We start from the raw sequence: 12,419 nt of genomic DNA, 5'->3' as shown, positions 1-12,419 counted from the left end.
TACCAAAACCACCACCAATACCACCACCACCAATACCACCACAACCAATACCACCACAACCAATACCACCAATACCAATACCACCACCATCCATACCAATACCACCACCACCAATACCAATACCGCCACTCAACACTTACTGGTTATAGCAGGGGCACTGTAGGAGACTGGAGCTGCAGACGAGGCCATCCCTCCCTCCCTCCCTCCATGGCTGCCATAAAGCACAGGCTACCCTACACCAGGAGATGAAGCCAGGGCCTTACTACAGCTGGAGTGTTTTTATTAGGCCAAAGATAGCAATGACATTACGCAATGCCACCCTGCACACTCACATCATGAAAAAGGCAGGAAATAGCCCCTACTCCCGCTCTTCCTCCTGAGCTGCGACAGTGTAATCACAGAGCCAAAGGTGGTGAAGCGCTTTGTTAGTGTTTATCATATGTAACTTTCACTTCACACTTTGTGTCTATGTAATTTACCACACTTACACATCTTCTTCAATGTACTATTCATCACTACTTTGAAGACGTTGCAGGCCTATCTCTTCCTCTGATATTTACATTCTAACAAGTGGTCAAGAATGCCCTTTATTGCAATGCAACAGGTTTCGCATTTGCGAAAGTTTAAGCTATAAATATTGAAAACTACAATGCCTTTTATTTATGTTTTGAAACCCAAAACATAAAAAAGGGCATTGTCCTTTACAATGCCAAAAGCTCTATTGCATTTCAAATCCTTGTGCAACCAGTTATCACGCGCAATAAAATAGTAGAGCACAGAGGGAGGATCCAATCCTACCCCAAAGCAGGGCCACGCGATATAGAGGCAGCTACAGAGTAACTACAAAATAAAATCTCACTTACCCGAATGTGAATCTGCTCACTCACAGTGGGGGGATTTTTACTTCTCCTCTTAACATCTAGTAATTCAACGAGAGGACGGATTGTCATTCCCTGTAGGACAATGAAAAAGAGAAGTTACAATTTTAAATGTGAAAAGGGTTTTCCTAATGAAACACAATAAAAACGCTCGTGTTGTTTAATCTTACAAACTCTGGTCACACCCACTGTTTTGCAAATAAAAATGAGAGAATGCATTTTCTTTCTCAGGTTAAGAAATAACCTACGACAGTTTTGTTGCAAATACCGAAGCAGATTTGTTTCGGAATATGGGCTATCGATGAACAGCACCAAGGGATATTCTACAATAGGAGAATGCAGCCACAATTGAAAGGAACGATTTTAAGCGTTGGGAGATGGTGATCATAAAAAAGGGAAGAGTCAATTGACAAAAGGTAATATCGGAGTACTGGTGTTCTGTAACAGATAATTTTCATTTGTATACTGTGGATTGGGTTTCAAGTGACGCACATTCAGGCCTTTTTCCCACAGGAGTAAATTCAAAAGATTTTGGAAAGACGGTATACGATTCAAGAATTGCACAGCAGCAATACCTAGTGTACGTGTTATATGATCACTGCTTGAGCTCCTATTGGTTAAAAGGAGCCGGAGCAAACAGACATAAAAGAAGGAGCAGAAAAGTAGGTGCTGTATTCCTGCAAAATAACTATTTAAAAGGAACACTTCAGCAAAATCTTTAAGATCGGTGATCACTCACCTCCTAGGCTGGATAAAGAAATGGCATTCCCCTACTAGCTGTGTCTTGCAAGCTAAGCCAAATGTTTGTTGCTCGCCCTGGTGGGGGGTGAGGGGGGAGGTGGAGGGGTTGAAGAGATGGTGGAGGGAGACAGAAATAAAAGGATAGAGAGCAAAGTAATGTGCTTAAGGCACATTCCAAACCCTATAGCACTGGATTCATCCTTCCTATGATTACAAACTCTATTGCACTTGTTAATAAGAGGAGCTAGAGATTCCACATCTTGCATAGAATTTGTGATATTACTTCAATCCCAAATGGTATTGTCATGTCAGTTTCAAGATTATTATTCAGCTATTAAAAATAAAACAGCCATAAAAGTTCATGCAATAAAATACATTTAAGGAAGATAGCATATAGTTTACAGTACCAGTTCTTCAAAGCAATTCATTTGTAGATTATAGCAAAATACTTTTCCTTGCATTAATCGATTTCAGGATAAACTGAGCAACATTATAACATATTAACGGATTCTCTAATGTCACCAAATATCCCATAGCAGTTTTGTGGGACTTAATATTATGGGCAGCAAACAGAGGCTTAAGATAAAAAAAGTCTAAAATTACGATACAAAATTACAGAATAATAGAAAGTGCAAAGTGCTTTGTTTACTCATATTGTCACACGGACATGGTACTAAATCTGGGAGGAGTGATTTCATTTTAGGGAATGCGACAAAATAATGTGCATTACCACATCTCAATCTCAGTAACACTTACAGCCTGATTCATCAAAGTACCGTTTTGCGAGTTCTCTAATAGCGATTCATAAGGAATCGCTATTTGAGACACACAAAACGGTATTCATGTAGGAATCGCAAAATAAAATGCGATTCCTACACATTCCTTATTTGCGATTACCAAATTGCTAATCGCAAATAAGGAAAAACTCCCCATTCATTCCTATGGGCCAAAAGGCCCATAGGAATGAATGGGGAGTATTCCTTATTTGCGATTAGCAATTTGCTAATCGCAAATAAGATAGCGATTTTAAGGGTGCCCGGGGTCTCCAAAGGACACCCTGTAGGACCCCTTAAATGCAAATATTAACAGGTGTTGCTCACACACATGTCCAAAGGACATGTGTGTGTGCAACATGCAACTTAGAAAAATGCTTTTAAAAGCATTTTTCTACGTTTTCGCTATTTACCAAGAGGTTTGACCTCGCGGTAAATAGCGGGCCGAAATTGCGAATTCGCTATTTAAAAATGGATCATGAATTGCATTTAAGGAATCTCAAAAGGAGATTCCTTAAATGTAATTCCTCGCTAAATTGCGAATTCGCAATTACCGATTTTTGCATTTGGGATGATGAATCCCAAATGCAAAAATCGCACTCGCAAAGGGCCAGATTCTCAGAATCTGTCCCTTTGCGAGCGCAAATCAGCTTGATGAATCAGGCTGAGAATGGTGTTGTACATAGGTCACGTGTGACAGATAACTGTTGTCTACCTCCTTTAACAGTAAATATCCATGGTCGGTTTATTTAGCTCCGATTTTGCTCTGAGATTCCACCTTTGTAACAGGAAGGAATCTTTGATCTCTTTCTTAGTGAGGGACAGTATTGTTATAGGGTCTGACCATACAGATAAATTAAACAAGTTCCCTAATGTGACATTAATGTAGGATAGCCACTGAATTTTTAGAACATCATCCAAGTTTAAACGATATAAAATAATTGACCTGGTAAAAGTTGTCTCTTCCTGTCTAGAATTGATGCCCATAACAATAATGGCCCTGCCATCAGGATATCCACTAAAAATTGGAGCCCGACCTTTGATGTACAATAGTATTTGATACTATGGCTATCTGAAAACAAAGGAGGCGGACCGCGGGGATCGACTACACAAGCACACTAAAGGTCGAATTTTGGAAACATCTAATTAGCTTGGTAGGTGTAATGTATGTCGCTATCAACAATGGGTCTGGCTCTCTACTCAAGAAGGCAATATGAGATAAAACCAATCAGGACTAGTTCGAGTATTAGGGATGAGGTTGCGTGGAATGTTTTTCAATAATGCTATGATACTGACTCTTTTGAAATATTCTGCTGTTGACTTAATAATAGTTTGCTACTAAGAGGGCACTATGAGATGAATCAAAAATGAATTAACTTGGGGACAAGTGTTAAGATACTTGGGTATGGTTTCCAAAAAAATGTTTTGTTGCTGACTGCTTATTATAAAGGTTTCAAGGTGTACAAAATCATTTCATCAATTTTTGTATGGAGTAAAAATAGATTTTCCAACTAGGGAAAAATAATGTATCTGTTGTAAATGTGCTTTAAAAGGGAATATTGGTTAGAAATTTTCACAAGTGGTATTTGGGGATATTTATTCATTTCTGTGAGGTTTCATGTGTTGCAATGAGAGCTTTTATCATTCACTGGGAGAAAGGGTATGCTCTCATGTCTTTTTAGGCTATGTAAAAAATAGGTTCTATTTAATGGATGCTCTCCTGTCTTTTTAGGCTATGTAATAATAAGGTTGTATATAATGAATGTTGTGTATAAAATTTACATGTGATTATAGTGTATAACATATGTTTTTAAATATTGTCTTACAGCCCTGATGAAGTTCTTCGCAAAGAACGAAACGCGTTGGCTGTGTGGTGTATAATTATCAATATTGCAAAGACGAATAAAGAAATCTGACTTTTCACAACAGTGGATGGACATTTGTATATTTACATCCTTTTGAGACTTTCCATATCAAGTGGTGCAACCTACAGTTGTTAAAGTGTATTTGGGTCGTTGGAACCGCCCCAGACAAACTGTGGGGGTCGTGGAGTTGCACACATTGGGAGCATAAGGCTCTATTTTCAGTTCAAAATATTGAGGACATTTTACAAAGAGTGAGGTGCACCACAAAACCTGGGGAGTTTTTGTATAGGTTGGCCATTCTCTTGTTGTTTTGAAGTTCTTCACAAGTAATGTTCCGGGTGTGGGACCTTCCTCCATAGGACTCCAGGTCAGGTCACCCCATTATAACTAAAAATCCCAGTGAAATGTGTCACCCATTTTTCTGCCACAATGAAGGAGCAAAACTCTCTGATTTCATCATTCATTAGGAATGGTGCATTTACTGTATCCCAGAAAAGTTTGTCATTCCTAGTTTCTGCTGAAATAATCAAGTTTTCCCATGCTTCTTCCTGTAATTTCTTTTTTCGGGCAGCTAAGGCTAATTTATACTCTTGTCATAGGTATTTAATAGCAAGTATGTCTCGCAGTGTTTTAGACAGTGCATACTTTAACACCTGTAGTGCTTTGGTGCAAGTACCATCAAAACATCCCTTTTTATTGCTGGCTGGTATTTCAATCTACCTGGTTAAAAGTGGTTTAATAAACGTTGTAATGCAGTGGAAGTTTATAAATATTGTATTTGGGGATATCTCTTCCTGAAGACAGTAAGCTATTTCTCGCTGGTGGTACATTATTATTTGCTGCAATATCATGCATGGGTAAACACATGTCCATATTATTCTAATACCATTTTTCCTGGAACGATAAATATGGTTAACTAAATCATATACTTCACTCCTCGAGCCCCAAAAGAAAAAAGATAGGTTGAGCAAATTATGATCACTGAATATGGAGGGAACAACACTAAGGTTGCCACACCTGGATGTATCCGGGGCAGACACTAGTATATGATCAATGATAAAAAAACATATTTTTCCCTTTAAAAGTTGGAAGTAAATCCCCTTTGAGGCCACCGGTCCTCCTAAGTAGATGGAAATCATATCTTGAGGTCATCCAGTTTAGGGCTTCACTATACTCATTATGGCAGAAATGATCCTCTCCCTCACCATCCACATAAGCAAGGCTGCATACCTGGTTATTGGGTATATCACATGCCTGAATAGTTAAATCTTCTGCCCATAACTGAACATAGTCGGTGCTAATTGGAGCTAAAAATATTTCAAGGCCACGGTCATGGGGTGTAACCACGTTGGTACATGTTGAATCAAAGACATTATTATAAAAATGTACTAGTATCAGGTCTTACCCGCCCTTTTTGCTTAGGCATACTATCTGTGCGTTGGGTCCCACCGATGTAGCCTTTTTGACCCTAATGGAAATTTTGTTAGAAATAAGTATCTGTAAACCCCCTTTTGCTCGTCCTGCTTGTGACACGATCGCTGCTAAAAAATATGAGGAATATCCATCTATGTGTACAGGGTTTATACACCAGGTTTCCTGTAGACATATGATGTCATAACAAGATATAGTGTTAACCCAATCAACATTCCCAGCCCTCTAAATAGAAAAGGTGGCAGTGGAATTACAGAAACAGCCAGCACCTCCAATTTGTTTGCACTAAAGTGAATGAATAGTCCTTTCTTTCTAGGCGTGCTCTATATCTTAATACTGTGCCACCCACAGTATCACCTCAATATGTTACAGAAACCTCTGCACCCATTGACAAACTTTTTAAGCATAGACAGAGCACAGCACAAATAAGTTAACAGCTGATAAATCCAATGCAGCAGAAATTATTTTTGATACAGAATTTTAATCGTATATTCTGTTTAGCATAGATTCTTCATGTTGATTGTTCCATACATATCTATACTAATCTAATAAAGAGAGAGCCCAAACCTTTAAGGCGGGTAATCTCAGGAACCACAGCACCAATCACAACACCCAATACAGCGTTGGAAAGGGCAGTTGCAGCAGAAGGACATAGGCTATGCAGACGCCCACCATATAAATTTAAAAGGTTAAAGATCCATGCCAGCAAAGTAATCCCTTGTGGGTGTGTCTGCGTTGTGCTGGGGGCGTGACAAACGCTGGGGGCGTGTGGTACGTTCCGCCCTTAATGCCATGTCTCATATTGTGTGCTAATCCCACCCTGCTCCCTTTAAATACCCCTGCACCCCATAATCATAACCCACTCTTACTCCTTAAAATACCCCAACACCCTTAAGCACTAACCCATCTTAACCCTATAAATATATCCTGTACCCCAAAACCCAAACGTATCCCTAAATGCTAAAAATACCCCTGTACCCCAAAACCCAAACCTAGCCCTGAACCCTATAAATACCCATGTACCTCAAAACCCAAACCTACCCCTGAACCCTAAAAATACCCCTGTACCCCAAAACCCAAACCTAGCCGTGAACCCTAAAAATACCACTGTACCCCAAAACCCAAGCCTACCCCTGAACCCTAAAATACCCCCGTACCCCAAAACCCAAACCTAGCCCTGAACCCTTAAAATACTCCTGTAGCCCTAAACCCAAACCTAGCCCTGAACCCTTAAAATACCCCTGTACTCCAAAACCCAAACCTACCCATGAACCCTAAAAATACCCCAAAACCCAAACCTAGCCCTGAACCCTTAAAATACCCCTGTACCCCAAAACCCAAACCTATCCCTAAACCCTAAAACTACCCCAGTACCCCATAACCCAAAATTATACCTGAACCCTAAAATACCCAAACACCCCAAAACATATACCTCAGTACCCCAAAACATTTACCTCTATACCCATACTTACCTTATCCAAACATTAAAAAAGAACATGCTTTTACCATTCATGCATTTACAACGAATTTCGTTGTAAATGTATGCGTGGTAAAAGAATATAAAATGTAATGCCATGCGTTATAATGGCATTGCGGAGTCATGGTACTTTCGTAATGAAAGTTTGCGGAGTGATGGCATGCGGAAAGAAAGTTCCGAAATAATGGGTGTTTACCCTCCCCCGGTAACTACATTGGTGGCACGGCGGCCCACATCTCCAGCAACATACTCATATTTTTTCACCACCCATTTGAAAAATGCACAGGTCTCTCTCATTGATGGCCAGAACCGACATACACTTTTAGACACACCTCCCGCCACAAGTTCTAGAATTGCGAACTTTAGAGCTGGGGAACTACTTTCGAATCTCGGCATCAGCTCAACATCCTTTGATTCCGGGCAAATTGCTTTGTCTCCCTGTGCCTACCACAAATGAATGTGTTCTTCTGTAATGTAAATTGTGCTCATGCCATGTTGTCGAGTTCGCGCTATATAATATTGCAAGGAAAAATAAAGTAGGGAAACTCGAGTTCACACAATACTGAACGCGCACTCTTAAGTGCATCAGCAGTGCACTGTGAATCCGAGCGTTTCACATGCCTGTCACAGATAAGAAATGCTATCAAAACGAAATCCTACAAACAATATACTACTGGCCGGCAGCAATTCATACCCGGACAACGTCGGGACGGGCTGCTAGTACTTTTATAATCCAGCTACAGCCAGCCGACACGTGTTTCGTCGCAGTGCGCGACTTTTTCACGGCTGTTGGCAAAATCATACAGATGTGTTACAAAAAAAGGAGAGATATGCCTAAATCATTCCTTTAATTTGGTGTACTCATCAGTGCTTCCAAGAATTACTGGTATATGTGTGCACAGAGACCTCCATCTTTAGGTGTTAGTGAAGAATATATGATAATAGGAAAATAATAGGAAACTCTGATCACCACAGGAAAGATCCTTTGTGGTACAGAGTGAAGAGAGTTTGAACATGATCATAGAAGTTTCATGCGACAATAAGAGAAAAAAAAGGAAGAGAAAGAATAGAAGAAACCATTATGTTTGACCAAGAAAGAAAGGAAAACACACCTTTTTCTGTGACAATTTAGGAAAGTTGGTATTCTAAAATAAGTAAGAAATACCTTATGGATTTTGTAATCAAAAGTTCAAAGTCTTCTAAGTCAGAATCAGTCAGGACTCAAAGGCGATCTGGATATAGTAGTCCGAAGACTGAATGGATGGTTTCGAAAAAACATTATCTAGAAATAAGATTATCCTATTAGATTTTTGTATAAAGAAATGAGTAGCGATTTAAGGACCAAAAAGAGAAGAACATTATCAAACTATCAATAGGAGATTTGTGTTGGCCAGAAAGAAATCAGAAAGCGAAAGCTAGTTAAGATAAAATAAAATCAAATGCCGCACTTAAAAAGAGATGGTATTCCAAAATTTACAGGCACATATTTGTCTATTTTAACCCCAAATTAGGAGCATTTGGTGTGTAATGGACAGTCATTTAGAACTAATTCATTGGCACATAGACGCAACACCAGCATAAGTTTGGAATAAATTGCACGCAATGTTCCAGAAAGTGCTGTGTCATTGGTATATACAGATGTGTTATATATTTTTATCTATAAACAACTTACTTTAAAGGTCACTGGTAGGTATTACAATCCAGAACAGAAAATGTGTATAATGTACACCACGATGACCACAGGAAAACAGGAAAAATTCCTATTAGTGTATGGTATTGGATAGACCACTGTTTAAGAAACAAGAAAGAAAAAAGATAATAGTAGTATAAAATATTATTAATATAAAAGTGGCCAAGTTCTACTTCATTTAGTATGAATAATAAGCCTGTGATAGTCACTGTTTAGTCAGGAGCTAAAGATACAGGCTAAATATACCTTTAGCAATGTCCAGTATAAAAGTATTATTACTCCAGTATCTGGCGAACAGTCCATGGTATAGTATAGGAAAAAGTCGGTATGGTACTCCCCAGTGTCGTGGGAATTCTCACTGAAACTTGAACAGGCAAAAGAACAACCCTTAAAATCATTCCCAGCCCTATTTATTGGCCCATTCACATTAAAGGTTGCAAACTCAAACCCTTCCCTAGGGGGTTGTTCTTCTGCTCAATACCTATTATACTTGTGGGTGTAATATTGACTCTAAGAAGGTCTTTGTCAGGTACCTCACATGCCTCCACTACCTCAGTTACTATAGCTTCAACTAACCCACCCATAGAGGGTGCCTCTCTTGTGTATGGGCAGTCCCTTGGGCATAGCTTGCTTAGACGACTAGCTGTATGAGACATTTTGGAGGGCCCTCTCTGACAACTCATTGGATCTTCGTCATGAACTTGATCAAAATTAAGTCAGTCTTTATTGTTTAGACTACTCAGCATCTCTTATCTATTGGGTACAGCAAAATCCCAGACATATTGTGGGAGTAAACTAGTGGTATCCCTCTGTCTCTGGGGGGTTTGATAAGCCCTTTTGACATTGCTCCAATCCCTTCAAATGACGGTAAAAGAATGCTAAAAAGGAGTATGCCCATTGCCTGTCTATTTATTATTGATGCACCTGTCACTTTATGGATACTGTTAGCAGTTCTCTGGCCACCAAAGTTAATTATTACGCAATCACCAAACAGATCTTTTTCCAATGGTCCAATCCACCCCACTCTTCTTGTAAACGTAATTTCCTGCACTCTACTTGGGACAAATAAGTGTCTAGAATTAACCATTGAACCACCTTGTTTTTCTAACATTCCGTAATTTCCATTACTCCTGGCTTCAGTGGGGAGACATTAACTAATACTGCCACATATGAGCAGCTAGAAAGTGCAAATTAACGGTGACTCGTTTAAAAAAAAAAAAAAAAACAGTCCAGCCCGAACTGGCTGCCATAAGTGTGGCAGGGTATGCTCAGACATGAGTCCCTTGCTCACTTTGCCACTGGATTCAAGCAAGCCGGGCTGAAGACGGCTGGAATGCCAGAAACCGATCCTCGGAAGCTTGTTTCCGGTCCAGGGAAGACATGGCTTGGCAGTTCGGGTGGACTGTTCCCATGAGCCACAGGGTCAGACTGATTTGCATTAGGCCATGTCTGAACTGGGGTGGCAGAATGGGCTAAAGAACGGTGATGGATTAAACCCAGATCTTTTGACTGGGTGTGAGTGTTTGATTGATTCAGATGCTCAGTCCATCACCACCCCCTTTTGTACCGCTTTTGGCTGCCATAAGTGTGGCAGGGTATGCTCAGATGAGAGTCCCTTGCTCACTTTGCCACTGGATTCAAGCAAGCCGGGCTGAAGATGGCTGGAATGCCAGAAACCGGTCCTCGGAAGCTTGTTTCCGGTCCAGGGAAGACATGGCTTGGCAGTTCGGGCTGGACTGTTCCCATGAGGCACAGGGTCAGACTGATTTGCATATAGCCATGTCTGAACTGGGGTGGCAGAGTGGGCTAAAGAACGGTGATGGATTAAACCCAGATCTTTTGACTGGGTGTGAGTGTTTGATTGATTCAGATGCTCCGTCCCTCACCACCCCCTTTTGTACCGCTTTTGGCCGCCATAAGTGTGGCAGGGTATGCTCAGAGGTGAGTCCCTTGCTCACTTTGCCACTGGATTCAAGCAAGCCGGGCTGAAGACGGCTGGAATGCCAGAAACCGGTCCTCGGAAGCTTGTTTCCGGTCCAGGGAAGACATGGCTTGGCAGTTCGGGCTGGACTGTTCCCATGAGGCACAGGGTCAGACTGATTTGCATATAGCCATGTCTGAACTGGGGTGGCAGAGTGGGCTAAAGAATGGTGATGGATTAAACCCAGATCTTTTGACTGGGTGTGAGTGTTTGATTGATTCAGATGCTCCGTCCATCACCACCCCCTTTTATACCGCTTTTGGCCGCCATAAGTGTGGTAGGGTATGCTCAGACGTGAGTCCCTTGCTCACTTTGCCACTGGATTCAAGCAAGCCGGGCTGAAGACGGCTGGAATGCCAGAAACAGGTCCTCTGAAGCTTGTTTCCGGTCCAGGGAAGACATGGCTTGGCAGTTCGGGCTGGACTGTTCCCATGAGGCACAGGGTCAGACTGACTTGCATATAGCCATGTCTGAACTGGGGTGGCAGAGTGGGCTAAAGAACGGTGATGGATTAAACCCAGATCTTTTAACTGGGTATGAGTGTTTGATTGAATCAGATGCTCCGTCCATCACCACCCCCTTTTGTACTGGTTTTTGTGGGAGGCATAATTCCTGGTAGGTTTACTTAAAGGCTCCTGTATATTCCTATTCGTCAACCCCTCTTGTCTCGAGTTATTTAGAGTTTAGACATGAGGGGATATACAGCCTGTATTACTACTTGTACCAGTAGTTGTTATTTGGGCCCCCTGGTCCAATTGCATTTGGCTCAGATCAACAACCTTTTTCAGACCCTCCTCCAGCTTGGCCAATCTTCCTCTAAGTGGGGTAAATAAACTGCTGGTAATAGTTGTTAGTTTATCCCCAAAAGGGGCCAATATGTAATTCTCTATATTGTTCAAGCCAATTCCTTGTTCCCTCTCCTCTCCCCGCCCCCACAAACAAACATTTCCTCTGGGTTTCTTCATTTCGCAATTATATCATCTTGTGTCTTCCTTTTATGTTTGGCTGCAGGCTTATAGGCAGTGTTGGAAGTTTTTGCAGCTTGTAAAGTTGATGATCCTGAGACATTGGGAGTGAGGCCCTGATCTGGTACAGTTAATGTCAATGTTTGGCCCAGAACTTCACTCGAGCATCCTGCGCTCTGAATTTCATAGATGCTGCCTGTACTAGGTGTCCCCTCTGTGAATATTGCCAATTGGGCTTCTCCAGTTTGCCCTGTTTTGGAAAGGGACATACGCTGTTCTGCCAAATCAATTTCCTTGTTTGGGACCCCAACGGCACATGCTAAAAAGGTGTCTATGGTAGTCCGTTTGGCGATTTGCTCAGTCAATGGCTTTGCACCCCCCGCCTTCCGTTTACCCATATTGCTTGTAAAACTGGTTTGGTTTTTGTTAAATAGTCAGACACACAGAGGAAGAAAAAAATGAACCTACTCCTCTCTCCGCTCCCTTCGTAGTGCCTCTCAGTTGTTCTCAGATGGCAAATGCAGAGACTGGTGGTCTACTGACCGTTCTACCCGCAAAGTATAACCAAGGGACTTGGCCCAGCCCAGCCTCATCCGGCCACGGACGGGCGCAGATGGG

The 12,419-nt window shown here is 41.3% G+C and overlaps 1 protein-coding gene across 1 annotated transcript in view; it reads right to left on the bottom strand.

Annotated features, from left to right (window-relative positions):
* Positions 1-12,419, bottom strand: part of LOC147718779 (sodium/hydrogen exchanger 2-like) — a 537,314-nt gene that overhangs the window by 273,291 nt on the left and 251,604 nt on the right. The window contains exon 5 of the mRNA XM_086918760.1: positions 864-953. Within this exon, the coding sequence (XP_086774886.1) occupies positions 864-953 (90 nt within the window). The remainder of the gene's footprint in view (positions 1-863; positions 954-12,419) is intronic.

This window comes from Lissotriton vulgaris, chromosome 4_1 (assembly GCF_964263255.1).
Source record: "Lissotriton vulgaris chromosome 4_1, aLisVul1.2, whole genome shotgun sequence".
In the NCBI taxonomy this organism is placed as follows: Eukaryota; Metazoa; Chordata; class Amphibia; order Caudata; family Salamandridae; genus Lissotriton; species Lissotriton vulgaris.
The sequence above is the reverse complement of the archived record's forward strand: the minus strand, read 5'-3'. Positions and strand labels throughout refer to the sequence as shown.